General features: G+C 44.6%; 2 protein-coding genes across 2 annotated transcripts in view; both read right to left on the bottom strand.

Moving 5' to 3' along the window:
* Positions 1-1455, bottom strand: part of LOC104994886 (HLA class II histocompatibility antigen, DM beta chain) — a 7131-nt gene extending 5676 nt beyond the window's left edge. Inside the window, exon 1 of the mRNA XM_010848578.1 lies at positions 1107-1455. Coding sequence (XP_010846880.1) covers positions 1107-1161 — 55 coding nt within the window. The 5' untranslated portion in view covers positions 1162-1455. The remainder of the gene's footprint in view (positions 1-1106) is intronic.
* Positions 1456-11612: 10157 nt separating this feature from the next.
* The window catches only part of LOC104994887 (HLA class II histocompatibility antigen, DM alpha chain), a 5503-nt gene continuing 2232 nt past the window's right edge, over positions 11613-14883 (bottom strand). Inside the window, exons 2-5 of the mRNA XM_010848579.1 lie at positions 14267-14551; positions 12582-12860; positions 12246-12371; positions 11613-11893 (exon numbers count right to left, since the gene is read on the bottom strand). Coding sequence (XP_010846881.1) covers positions 11889-11893; positions 12246-12371; positions 12582-12860; positions 14267-14551 — 695 coding nt within the window. The 3' untranslated portion in view covers positions 11613-11888. The remainder of the gene's footprint in view (positions 11894-12245; positions 12372-12581; positions 12861-14266; positions 14552-14883) is intronic.

Below are 14883 nucleotides of genomic sequence, written 5' to 3' on the forward strand. Positions count from 1 at the left end.
AAAAGTGAAAGTGAAGTCACTCAGTCGTGTCCGACTCTTAGCGACCCCATGGACTGCAGCCCACCAGGCTCCTCCATCCACGGGATTTTCCAGGCAAGAGTACTGGAGTGGGGTGCCATTGCCTTCTCCGGATTCAGGGACTAGGTGATCCTAACAGAGAAGTTCCTAGATCCCATTTCCTCTTTACATAAGACTCAGCATGGAGACACAAGTGACCCAAAATTATTTGCATGTTTAAACCCAACGATTTACCCAGGATTAAGACTTTCAGTAAGGCCAATGACTGAGTGAGAAAAGGGGTCAAAGAGTCAGGCTTGTTCTGTGCTGGATACATTATTAAATATCCATGCCACATGTATATCTGGAGTACTCGCAGTGTGCCAGACACCGTGCGAGGAACTGGGGACACAGCAGTTATCAACAGGGCCATCATCACCTTTGCCTACATTCCAGCAAGAGATATCTGTTACACAAATAATTACACAACTTAATTACATTAAATTTCTACACGGATGAACAAGTTTCTACTGTGTAGCTCTGGCAGCTAGAGTAACACCTGGGATAAACCATAATGGAAAAGGATATAAAAAGAACTATACATGTGCGTAACTGAGTCTCTTTGCTCAGCAGAAATTAACACAATATTGTAAATCAACAATACTCCAATTTAAAAATATAAATTCAAAAAATTGCTGCAAAGCTACAGTACAAAGTGCTGTGGGAGTATATAATAGGGAGATAGACTGCTTTGGCAGAGAAGGCAATGGCACCCCACTCCAGTACTCTTGCCTGGAAAATCCCATGGATGGAGGAAACTGGCAGGCTGTAGTCCATGGGGTCGTTGAGGGTCGGACACGACTGAGCGGTTTCACTTTCACTTTTCACTTTCATGCATTGGAGAAGGAAACGGCAACCCACTCCAGTGTTCTTGCCTGGAGAATCCCAGGGACGGGGGAGCCTGGTGGGCTGCTGTCTATGGAGTCACAGAGAGTCGGACACGACTAAAGTGACTTAGCAGCAGCAGCAGACTGCTTTGGGGTATCCGAATCCAATAGCAAAACAGAACCCCCCAATACAAAGGGAACAGAGGAAGGGAGAGTCCTTACCTGCTGCGGTGCAGCCCAGGCTGAAGCCCAGCAGCAGCGACAGGAGGACAGTCATGCTCTGCTCTGGGGAGACACGGGGAGTTCGGTCCCGTGGACCAGCTCCTCCAGGGGCCCTGGGTCTTCGTCTACCCCAGAAGTCCCAGCCTGGGTAGAGGATCTCCACACACTAAGTGGGAATGTGGTATTGCCCGGGGCCCCTTGATGCTCTCTAAATGAGCAATTTGGGGCTACTAAGGCCTGAGATAAACCTGTTCCTTGCCAGATCATCTGAGCGTTCCAAACTGAGAATTGTCAGATTGCCTAGGTAGGCGGGGACAAGTACAGAGACAAATCATTGAGCATCTCAGCCCAGCATCATCAGTTACCAGGTAGATCTCATCCTGCCCTGGGCTTTTAGCAACTAGTCTCTTACTGTGGCACCCCACTCCAGTACTCTTGCCTGGAAAATCCCATGGATGGAGGAGCCTGGTGGGCTGCAGTCCATGGGGTCGCTACCAGTCTGACACAACTGAGCGACTTCACTTTCACTTTTCAGTTTCATGCATTGGAGAAGGAACTGGCAACCCACTCCAGTGTTCTTGCCTGGAGAATCCCAGAGATGGCGGAGCCTCATGGGCTGCCATCTATGGGGTCGCACAGAGTCGGACACGACTGAAGCGACTTAGCAGCAGCAGCAGCAGCTCTTACTGTTCCACAGAACAACCAGTCTGCAGGTGGATTTCCCTTAGAGAAGGAAATGGCAACCCACTGCAGTACTCTTGCCTGGAGAATCCCTTGGACAGAGGAGCCTGGTGGGCTACAGTCCATGGAGTTGCAGAGTCAGACACGACTGATCGACTCTCTCTCTCTCTCACACACACACACACACACACACAGGTGGATTTCCCTAGACTGGTGGAGAGAATAAACCCTGTATCCCCAGGATGTATGCGGCCTAGACTGCCCATTGGTCTAACTGTTTCCTCTCAAGGTCTCCCCAGATACTGAGACAAGGTAACCTCTCTTGCTCCTTTAAGGGAAGTCACTGGGGAACTTAACCCTTGATTACATAACCCGTGGTCTGTCCTGTCGCCCAGGAAACAGGTGGACAAGAGGCACTTGTGGGGAATGCAGTAGACTCAGGGCTGCTAAGAGTGCAGTTGTCTGGCCTCAAAGCAAGATGGCGGAATAAGAGGCGCTGCTGCTAAGAGCTCAGGGCCACAGCCCTGAACAGTCCCTCCCTGGGCTCCCATTGCTTCTTCCATTCTAGCCAGACGAGCTTCATTTTCCCCTTTCTGCTTTCTGGAGCCAGGACACCCTGTCCTCCTAGCCTTTGAACCATCTCAGGGCAGACCGCTGGGCAACCCCACTAATCTGCTTGATAAATAGCTGGTCATGAGCCAGTGCCCATGGCTCACTTGTCTCCCGCAAACTCAAAACTCCCCTATGAGTTTCCCTGTCAGGTGCCATCTGTCTTGGGGCAGGCCCTCCTCGCATTGTGAAGCCACTAGAAAAATGAGATAAACGTTCCCTGTTTTTCTTCCCCAGGAAAAGACAAGCTTCACGTAGCAATTCATTCTCACCTGTGACCTATACAACTGGTAGATTTTTCCATTACAAATGTAAAACCCTCAGTTGACTTCCCTGTGGTCCCCACCAGGCTTCAGGGCTGCCTCTCCCCAGCTTGGTTCCTGAAAGCTCTTGAACTTGACTTAATAGTGAGCTAAACAAAGGAGGATGAGGAAGGAACCCCTTAACACGACACTTACCTGTCCCCCTCCAAGTCCCTGACTCCAGAAGAATACGATATTTCTGAAGAAGAAAGGAAAGGGGAAAGCATATCCCCCAAATGAATATATAGACAAATATCAAGAACCAAAGGCTGGTTTTGTGTAATTAATTGAGCTTCACTTCAACTGTCTTGAGTATTGTTGGTAATTCACTTCAGTTCAGTTCAGTCGCTCAGTCGTGTCCGCTCTGACCATGTTTTCCTACCACCCCCGCCCTCAACCCCACCTGGTTACAAGATTGTTCTACACTTGAACTTCTCTAATCAGCCGTGAAGGGTGTTGAATGAACCGAAAACAGAGGAGTTGGGGGGGCGGCGCGAGTCCAAAATGTGTTGAGCTTCTACTTTATGGTGGATACTATGAGATCCACACTGTTTCATTTACTCTTAAAAGTCTTGTTATGAATGGTCCTTCTTACAATTTGGAAAACAAGTTGAAGATTCACACCAAAGGTTTCAAGGTACACCCACACACACACTGCCCTAGGACTGAGAGGACCACATAGAGGTAGCTTGTGGCGGCCCCCGCTCAGAAAAGGAAAAAGGGAAGAGCCAGCACATCCCTCTGAGTCTTATCTTTCCAATGCTCAGAGCTCCTCCCACTCCAAACCAGTGTCTCTTCTACTTTCTCTTTCAACAGTCTCAAAACTGTGTGAGCTCTCCGACACACATGATCACTTCTCCTTTGAAAGTCTCTCCTCCACCTCCAAGTAGGTGGTGAGTCTAACCTTAGGAACCAGGTCTCGGGATCCTTATCAAGGTCTTCAAAGCCTGCCTGGAACCGGAATGCTCGCTGCGTGGCCCTCTGCCAGCTCCTGGAGGCTCAGCGAGCTCCCTCTTGTGCCTGGGTCTCAGCTCAGGCAGCCAAAGGAGATGTGAAACCTTCCATAAGGCAGCAACAGGAAATGCAGGCAATTTCGCTTCTCTATTAATGAGAAGATTGAAGGTGGTTTTAGAATTAAGCTGGACAGAAAAACCCAGAGACCTGTGCTCAGCGAAGTGGTTTCTTCCTTCCCTTTTTCCTCTTAACTCTACTTTTTTGTGTTTGATTTTACACATATAGCTCTGTCCCCCACTTCTAGTCAACTCCAAAGAATATTTCAACTGTCTTGAGCACTGCTGGTAATTCAGTTCAGTTCAGTCGCTCAGTCGCGTCCAACTCTTTGCGACTCCATGAACTGCAACACGCCAGGCCTCCCTGTCCATCACCAGCTCCCAGAGTCAAACTCATGTCCATCAACTCGGTGATACCATCCAACCATCTCATCCTCTGTCGTCCCCTTCTCCTCCTGCCTTCTTCCCCAGCATCGGGGTCTTTTCCAATGAGTCAGTTCTTCGCATCAGGTGGCCAAAGTATTGGAGTTTCAGCTTCAACATCAGTCCTTCCAATGAACACCCAGGACTGATTTCCTTTAGGATAGACTGGTTGGATCTCCTTGCAATTCAAGGGACACTTCAAGAGTCTTCTTCAACACCACAGTTCAAAAGCATCAATTCTTCAGCACTCAGCTTTCTTTACAGTCCAACTCTCATGTCCATACATGGCTACTGGAAAAGCTATAGCTTTGACTAGATGGACCTTTGTTGGTAAAGTAATGTCTCTGCTTTTTAATATACTGTCTAGGTTGGTCATAGCTTTTCTTCCAAGGAGCAAGTGTCTTTTAATTTCATGGCTGCAGTCACCATATGCAGTGATTTTGGAGCCCAAGAGAATAAAGTCTGTCACTGTTTCCATCGTTTCCCCATCTATTTGCCATGAAGTGATGGGACCAGATGCCATGATCTTAGTTTTCTGAATGTTGAGCTTTAAGCCAACCTTTTCACTCTCCTCTTTCACTTTCATCAAGAGGCTCTTTAGTTCCTCTTCGTTTTCTGCCATAAGGGTGGTGTCATCTGCATATCTGAGGTTATTGATATTTCTCCCGGCAATCTTGATTCCAGCTTATGCTTCATCCAGCCAGGCATTTTGCATGATGTACTCTGCATATAAGTTAAATAAGCAGGGTGACAATATACAGCCTTGAGGTACTCCTTTCCCAGTTTGGAACCAGTCTGTTGTTCCATGTCTGGTTCTAACTGTTGCTTCTTGACTTGCATACAGATTTCTCAGGAGGCAGGTCAGGTGGTCTGGTATTCCCATCTCTTGAATTTTCCACAGTTTGTTGTGAGCCACACAGTCAAAGGCTTTGGCGTAGTCAATAAAGCAGAAGCAGATGTTTTTCTGGAACTCTCTTGCTTTTTTGATGATCCAACGTTGATAATCCATTTTGAATTACCAACAGATGTTGGTAATTTGATCTCTGGTTCCTCTGCCTTTTCTAAATCAAGCTTGAACATCTGGAAGTTCATGATTCACATACTATTGAAGCCTGGCTTGGAGAATTTTGAGCATTACTTTGCTAGCATGTGAGATGAGTGCAATTGTCCGGTAGTCTGAACATTTTTTGGCATTGCCTTTCTTTGGGATTTGAGTGAAAACTGAGCTTTTCCAGTCCTGTTGGTGATTGGATGACCACTTATGTAGAAACCAGGACTGACATTAGGGAACCCCAGGCAGCTTCTCTTGTGCTGTCCCTCTGTATTTATTTATTTATTGGCTATACTTGGTCTTCATTGCTGCTCTAGTTGTGGTGTAAGGATTTCTTGTTGCGGTGGCTTCTCGTTGCGGAGTACAGTCTATAGGGCTCGCAGACTTCAATAGTTCTGGTGCACGGGCTTAGTTTTCCTGTGGCTTGTAGGATCTTCCTGAACTAGAGATCGAACCTGTGTCCCCTGCACTGGCAGGTGGATTCTCAACCACTGGGCCACCAGGGAAGTCCCTGTCCCTCTTCTACTGCCACTATAGAAGGGCCCAAAGAGTAAGTCCCCTCCTTGCCCACTGCCTCTTCCACCAACCTAGCCACCACGGCCAGAAGTGGACTAACTATGGTGTGTATGTGCAAAGCATTATACGAACTCCCAAGAGCTAAGAGATGTGGCCTCTGCCTCCATGTCGTTCACTTGCAGGTCGGTTGGAGAGTGGAAAGAAACATCTAGAAAGAGAAGAGTTTTTGTTAAAGCAGGCAAGCAATCTGGATAGTGGACTTAAAAGAGAAAAGAGAAGTCATTGTGGGTTTGGTGCACAGGAAGTCCTCTCCATTGAGTAGGCCTGGAAGTGGGCTGCATTCATATCAGAGAAGAGGAAGGCGGTTGGTGTATAACTGCACAAGCTTGGAAATGCAAGTTTCTGTTGAGGGTCTACCAGCCACCTGGACTGGTGAAAACAAAAACAACTTCAGTGACATCATTGGCACATGGAAGAAATTCACTAATGTGGTCTTAGGCTTTTTCTGAGAGGCTGGCCTTAATACTGAAGCCCGTCTAGGTACTTCCTAGTGTCCCTGTACGCGCACAGGCTCCTCTTCTGGACAGATGGTTTTCACTTAAGCTTCCATTTTATAAAGTCAAAAATTGTTCAACCCATCCAACATCTGTAATTGAAAACCAAGAGTATAAGACCACATTTGTGACTTCCTTCAATGTCTTCTCAAAACTACACACTTCTGCATTGGGTCAGGATTACATGACTCCCCAGTCTGTTCAGCTTCACGTCCACCCACATGCCATCCCGCCTCTTCTCATTCTCCAACTTCTCTGTTGGGATTCACTACTCGAGACCCTGACCTTTGGGTTACAGTGGCTATAACTAGTTCAACATCTTTCCATCCTGTAGCCAGATTGTTTGAACTGCTAGCATATATTTTCCCTGATTTGCCACCACAAGTCTTTTTTAAAAAACATTTAATTTATTTGACTGAGCCAGGACTTAGTTGCAGCTTGCAGGATCTTTAGTTGTGGCATGTTGGATCTTATTCCCTGACCAGGGATCAAACTCGGGTCCCCTGCATTGGGAACATGAAGTCTTGGACACTGGACCCCCAGGGAAGTCCTGCCACCACCACTCTTGAATCATGTTATTACCTTCTCATCTTAACTATGAGAAAATGGAGGCAGAGGGAGGTTAGTGACTGCTCAGCTTTACCCAGATGCTGGGTAATAGCACGATGACAACTCAGGATTTATGATTCAAAATCCTACACTATAATATCTTGAAAAAGTGGAAGTATTAGTCATTCAATCCTGTCTGACTCTTTGCGACCCCATGGATTATAGCTAGGCTTCTCTGTCCATGGAATTCTCCAGGCAAGAACACTGGAGTGGGTAGCCATTTCCTTCTCCAAGGGATCTCCCTGACCCAGGGATCAAACCCAGGTTTCCTGCATTAGAGACAGATTCTTCACCATCTGAGCCACCAGGGAAGCCCCATAATAATATCTTAATAATCAGAAAATAATTGAAAATTGCCAAGCATTTATAGCAGGAATTTAAAAACCATAATATATTTATATATTTAGAAATTAACATACAAAAGTATAAGAACATTATGGAATAAAAGGAAAACTTTATTAAAGTATATAAATGAAGACCTCAAGAAGTGAAGAGACATACCATTATTCATGGATGAGGCATCCTATCACAATGAAGAAGTCAGGTTCCCCCCCATATTTCTAACAAAAATCAAAGCAGAATTTGGGGAGAATTTGACAAACTGATTCTAAAATATATATGATAATAAAGTCCATGAGAATCTTAGACAATTTTGATAAAGAAGAGCATAATGTAGTTTTCTGGGAAGTGAGGTGGCAAATAAATGGAAACTAGCACTGTCAAATACGAAAACATTTTTAAAAAGCCTTAATAATTTAAACCTGTTTACGTGACCTCAGATCAGACATGACAACCCGCTGAATTTAAGCATATTGGCCAGGGGAGGAAAAGAAACTAACCAGGATTCCCTCAGTAAGGGCCAGTGGACAGGGAACAGCCCAGCGCCGAATCCCTGCCCCGCGGTGAGGCGCGGGACACGTGGCTTATGGAAGACCCACGCCCCGGCGCCGCTCATGGGGGCCCAAGTCCTTCTGATCGAGGCCCTGATTAAAAAAAATAATAAAAATAAATAAAAATAATAAAAATTTAAAAATAAACATATTTAAGTGAACAAGGAACTGACAAACCAATTGAACAGGATAATTCAGAGATAAATCCACGCATATGGCAGAATTTGGGATAAAATTCCTGGGAATAAATCAAATAGTTTCTAAATGACATTAATGTCAATTTAGTGTTTGGAGAAAAAGAAAGTTGTAAACATACTCACACCATATGCAAAAACTCCAGATCAGTAAAGATCCAAATGTAAAAGGAGAATAACAAACACCAGTAGAAGAAGGCTTAGTGTAATATCATAGATGGCCAGATAAAGCAAAGCATTTTTACCCAAAATTATTCATCAGAAAAGAGAGAATTACCTTTGATATAAGTCCTTAAGTTTTTCCCTTTCCAAATTATGGCCACTCTTTCAAAGTTCTTTGGAGAAGATACATTATTCTAAAATGATTTCAATTAATAAATATGTGACATATGCATACTGTTTTCCATAGTGGCTTAACCAACTTCCATTCTTACCAATATTGCATAAGGATTCAGCAACAGTATAGAAATTCCTCAAAAAAATAAAAATAGAACTACCATATGATCTAGCAATTTCACTTCTGGGTCTTTATTCAAAGAAAACAAAAACATTAATTCAAATATATATATACATATATATACACCCCCATGTTCACTGCAGCATTATTTACTGTAGACACAATATGGAAACAACATAACTGTCCATCAGTGAATGAAAGAATAAAGAAATTGTCATGTGTACATATAATGGAATATTATTCAGTAATAAAAAATAAAATGTTGTCATTTTCAATAACATGGATGGACCTCAAGGGCATTATGTGAAATGAAATAAGTTGGAGAAAGAAAAATATCATATAATCTCTTTATTATGTGGAATAATAATAATAAACAAGCTTATAGAAAGGGAAGAGAACAGATTTGTGGGTGCCAGAGACAGGGGCCAGGAGGTAGGAGAAAAGAACACACTGGTTTTGGTGGGGCATTTTAGTTTAAATAAATGGATTTATTTTTAAATCAATCAATCAAATAATTTAGAAACCATTAGCATAATCAAAAATAAATACATGAGAAAAATTAGAATAAAAATTATTTTATGGAACATGAAAGTGGAAACAGCAATATGTGTTAAAATACTATATTATAAATTATGTGATTTTAAACTTGTGAGTAACTAAATAAAAGTAGTTAGCAGACATTTGACTATTTGCCTATAACTTCTATATACCTAAAGCTTTATATTTTGAGACTGGTCAAAATTTTTAAAAAATATTCTCACTGAGAATATGGAGACTCACCTTATCACTGTGCTTTATGTTCCAGCAAAAATTATAACTTTACTGCCTTGGGTTTGGAAAGAATTTCTTAAGATTATGAAAGCACAAACCATATGGGTTTTTGTTTGTTTTTTTTTAAGTTTTTGGTCACATCACGTGTATGTGGTATCTTAGTTTGCTGACTAGGAATTAAACCAGTACCTTCTCCATTGGCAGTCTTAACCACTGGACCCCCAGGGATTTCCCACCATATGGGTTTTGATCATGAAAATGAAATCATTCTATTTAGGGAAGGAACCATATACAAACTTAACTGATGAGCAGCAAAGTGGAAGAAGGCCCTTATAGTATTTATACACTGACATAGGATTACTATACAGAATATATCAGAACCCCCCCCCCACCACCACAGTCACATGAAAAAACCATTTTTAATATAGATGAACAATATAAATCAGCAATTCACACAGAGAGAAACCTAGGAGATGATGCCCAGCCTCACTAGTAAGGCAGGAAAAGCAAATTAAAACATGAGACCACTTGACGCCCACTGAATTGCCAATATTTGAAAGTCAAATAACTTCCAGTGCTAGTGACAATAAAGGAAGGTGAGAGTTGGCGGGCGTGTAAACTGTTTATGGTCCCTGAATCACTGAAATGACAAAGCAGTCGCGTGAAAAAACCAACACATGAGCCAAGACGGCGTAGCCATGAGAGCAGAGCCGGGGCTGAGTGCCTCAAGTCTTGGAAGAGTTCAGTCAAGGTCGGTTAGGGCTGGAAGATTAGGAATAGGTTCATGGAAGAGGAGGCACGAAGTTTTTTATTAAAAGGGGGACCTCAGATGAGAGAGGGTCTGGAAGGCTTCTTGAATATTATAAGTGGCAGTATCACAGAATGCTTGATCAGAGAGCACCTAACTAAGCCCACCACTGTACAGATGAGGCGTTTGAGGCCCAGAGAGAGAGTGTGACTTGCCTAGGGCCACACAGTGTAGTTAAAAAGAAGGTTTGGAAATTTTCTGGTGGTCCAGTGGTTTTCGACTCTGCACTTTCACTGCCGAGGGCCCAGGTTCACTCCTGGTCGAGGAACTAAGATCCCACAAGCCAAGAGGTGCAGCCAAAAAAATACAGCTAAATAAATAAAAGCACTTTTAAGGCTTGAGTGGCAGGAAGTTTCTGGATAGGTTGGAAAATGGGGAGAGAGAAATCAAGAAGAACTAGAAAGCAACAAGGGACAGATGAAAAAGTGAAAGAAAAAGATGTCAAAGAGAGACCATATAATACTTGAAGGTAGAGTCAAAGGTGTTTCCAAAAAAGAAGTTAATGATGCTGCTGAATTCCCCAGTGAAAATCTTTGCTAAGTTACAAGCACTTTTTCTACATGCAAAGCACTGTTCCAAGCATTCTGCAAGATATTAATTTATTTAAGCTTCACAGCAACCTTATTCAGGGAGGCCCCACTGTTAACATCATCCTTTTACAGAAAATGACACCAAGACACAGAGAGGTTGAGGAATTCATCCAAGGGCACACAGCTACAGTCATGACTGAATCCCCAGAGGTCTGGTTCTGCACCCCATCTTCCTAACCAGTACACGTGCTGCTCTTAGCAATAAGATGGTTCAGAGGAGGTGCCAGGTCCTCGGAAGAAGTGAATATTTTCCCTGAGATTCTGATACAAGGCAGAAAACAGAGACTCTTGCACCAACACCAAAATAATTTCACTTTTCACCTTAACGCCACTCCCTCCTTCAAAGCAACTCCCAGACCTCGAGAAAAGCAAGAAGAAAGTGCAGGCAAAGGGAGTTGCCACCATTCGCCACGCGCCCCACCACACCACCACCGCCCACACAGGGCGGCAGCAGCATGGCTCCCTGGACAGTCCCCACAGGCCACGGGACAGGCCATCAGAGAGGACACGGGAGTTCTGGGCCCTTCCAAGCTGTTCACATTTCACTTCAGTGATTTTTGATTACACTATTTTCACAAAACCGAGATGACTGAGTTAGAACAGCATCTGAAGTATTATTTTTCCCACTTTGAAGCTCTTATTTTCCCAGCTGTGGTGAAGGTTGAAGGTAGTTATATATTCCTCAAGGCAGCCTCTACTAGGCATGAACATTTTCACAAACAGTAGAGTGCAAAAACAAAAACAAAAACAAACAACAAAAAAAAACCAAGCAGCTTCCTCCACCATTGTGTGAGCAGATTATCAGAAAGAGGCTCTGCTTTCCTTGCTCACATATTTTGCACAGACTAATAGGAGTAAAAGCCATTGTGCTGTGTGGAGACCAGGGAGCAGGAGTCAGCCATGAGTTAGGGGTTTTCCCATTTCTCTCCCTAATGAGGACAAACTGTATCAGGTGAAGGCATGTTGAGTTTGACATGATAACCTACTAGAGTTAAAGTATCCAGAAATAAAATATCATGAGTTAAAAAAGAAGCCACACCAATATTAAGAAATAAGATTTATTGCCTTGACATGGCAGGGTTGTGATCAGAAGGCCACTCTGGGTTCCCCTGGATGCAGAGCCCTCAGCTGAGAAACCTGGGTACAACACACGCTCGCACACACACACACACACACACACACACACACACACACACCCCAGAGGAGTCCCAGGGCCTCCTGCTCTGGGAAGGAGAGATCCTGGTCAGGATGTGAGAACCTGAACACCTCCTGCTTGGATGGCTGCAGCTGTTGGCATCAGACTCTGGTCAGGAAGAGTCAGCCTGAGGAGAAAGAAGGATGGAGAAAATACATCGGGGGGGTCCTTCTCATCCCCAAAGGGCCTTCCCCACCAGCAACACACCAGCCAGAAGTTGCTCTCTCTTTGTCTCCAGATCATCTCCAAACACCCTTCCTCCAGCTCCCCCGCTGCTCCTCCCCCACGCAAAGACATCCTCCCGACCTGTAACTGCATGTGTGCACCTGGGGCCTCAACCAGGAGGATGGGTGTGCAGATACAGGCCTGCCCACCCAAGGGCCACTGGGTGCTCCCTGGGTCACAAGACGGTCCCCGGCAAACTCACATGTGCGCCAGTGTGTCTGGCTCTCCCGCCCCCTCCAGACGCCCCGACGTACCCCCTAAGCACGGCTTTCGGCAGTAGAAGAGGACCAAGCCAACAATGATGCCCAGCACACCCAGGCCAAAGGCCACGCCACACAGCACATTCTCCAGAAGATCAGAGGGCATCGCGTTCTGGGGCACTGGAGAAAAAGGGGAGCTGATCAGCCCCGAGACCTGGTTGGGGATGATGTGGCTGTCTATGACAGGGCAGACCCCGAGACTGGGAAGACTGAGCTCGGCGCAGAGCGGGAATGGCCTGAACAAGGCCAGGTGGAGAAACAAGCCCTCCCATGGGTCCACCTCTCTTCAGCCCCACAAAGGAACCCGGCTTCCAGGGAGAAGGGTCTCACCCCAAAAAGCAATTGCTGTGTAGCCATCGATCTCATGAGTCACGATGCAAGAGAAAAGATCAGAGGGTGCTGGTGTGACGTTTAAGTAGGAAAAGGCCTGGAAGGTGAGTCCATCAACCGCGGAGACAAAAGTGGGCCCGGCTCCTTCCACAGGTGCCGACTGATGCTGCCAGTTCACGGTCAGTGTGGGTGGAAAGAGATTACTGATGAAACAGACCAGCGTGTTGGGCTTGCCAAACTCCAGGGGCTTCAGTGTGAACACCTGAACGATGGGGAACCCTGTGGGGGGATTGAGGCGTGAGGGAAGGAAGCTCAGATGGGACCCCCGTTTATGGAAGGGCCGTGGCACATGGAGGAGAGACGAGGAATTGGGGCTCTGGGGGAGGTCTTTGCCCAGGCAAGAACCAGACCTGGACCACAGCCAGACCACGCCGGCCCCGCCACCCTAACTTCCTTCAGCACTTCATTGGCACCTGACCACGGGCTGTCTTCTCATTAAAAATGCAGGCACATTTTAACCAGGAGTTTGGGATTAACAGACACACACTACTATATATAAGATCAATAATCAATAAGGACCTACTTTACGGCACTGGGAACTCTACTCAACATTCTGTAATAACCTATGTGGGAAAAGAAACTGAAAAAGAATGAATATATGTATGTGTGTAAGTACACCTAAAACTAACACAACATTGTACATCAACTGCTCCAATATAAAATAAAAATTAAATTAAAAAATAAAGGTAACCACCGAAAAAAAAGAACCAATTGGTAAAAAACATTGAAAATACTGATTTTAAGGATCGTTTCAAGAACTATATGTTTGGACATATTTGAAAGACATGCTCATCACATTTATATATGTTTTTAAAGTTACCTTGTCATCCAATTAATGTCAACTCAGTTTTGATGTGGTATTGTTGTTAAACTCTTGAAAAATGTACATTAAAACACATTATGATTGTCAACTATTTCGTTTAGAACGGTTGGACAACAAGGTCCTGCTGTGTGGCATGGGGAATTATATCCAGTCTCCTGGGATAAACAATAATGGAGAAGAATATTTAAAAAGGAATGTATGCATGTGCATGACTGTGTCACTTGGCTGTGCAGCAGAGATTGGCACAGCACTGTGGATCAGCTATATTTCAATTAAAAACACACATTGTGATGTCCAAACAATTATGGCAGAATAATAAAATAAATATTAACAGAGCTTACTTAATCCATGTAGTTAAGCCTAGTTTACCAAGGCAGTTAACTACCATTTCGTTAACTCAGCTAGGGCTTTCATCTACTATGATCCATCAACATTTCCTAATAAACCCAAGTTTTAAAATAAATAAATAAAATGAAATTCAGACACATCATCAGATACTTCCATTCTCCCCTTCCATCTTGCTGAGCATCAATCATAACACAAGTGCTAACAGTCAGAAGGCATCAGTTGGTCCCCGCTAAATTTATCAAGTTCCATAATTTTGAATTACTACACCCCAGGGGCTTTTCTTCTGCCCACAACAAAAACAGAGTGCAGACCATGGGTGGTAGAAAAATCAAGGTTCAAGGGGAGAACCAGAAAGCATGAGGGATGGGGAATTGGTGTGAAAGGGAAAAATTCAGTGTATAATGAGGTTAAGAGGGCAGCTCCCCTCCCCACCCCTACAGAAAAATGTCCTGACCTCTAGACACTGGGATTTGCCCTTCAAGTTTTGGGCCAATTTCCTCGATCATGGCCCGGCAAAAACCTTTGTCAAACATAATGTCAGAAGTATCTCCGTGCTGGTGAGCCCAGTCAGCAAATTCAGGCAAGCGAGGCACTCGGATGCTCTGGGAAAAGTCGAAGGAGAAAAGCTGGTCCTCGTCGTAGGACTCAGAGAGCGCCACATTGGGGCTCCAATCCTGGCAGTACATTGTGTGCAGGAACGTGTGGTTTTGTAGCTCATCCCTCCACCCTGGAGCAGGAGCTGCAAAAGAGACAGGGTGGGGTTCAGGGAGGTGGGATCCCCTTTAGCTTAGAAAACAGCAAGGGACTTCCTTGGTGGTCCAGTGGTTAAGAATCCACCTTGCGATGCAGGGGACTTCGGTTGGACTCCTGGTTGAGAAACGAAGGTCCCACAGCTGAGAAGCAACTAAGCCTGTGCACTGCAGCTACTGAGCAATAGTTTAGGTGCCTTTGTGCCACAACTAGAGAATCCATTTGCCGCAACGAAAGATCCTGCATAACCTAATGAAGATTCTGCTTACCTCAACTAAAACCCAACACAGCCAAATAAATAAATATTTAAAAAAAAAAAAG

The sequence above is a fragment of the Bison bison genome, unplaced genomic scaffold (genome assembly GCF_000754665.1).
Source record: "Bison bison bison isolate TAMUID 2011002044 unplaced genomic scaffold, Bison_UMD1.0 scf7180017864270, whole genome shotgun sequence".
In the NCBI taxonomy this organism is placed as follows: Eukaryota; Metazoa; Chordata; class Mammalia; order Artiodactyla; family Bovidae; genus Bison; species Bison bison.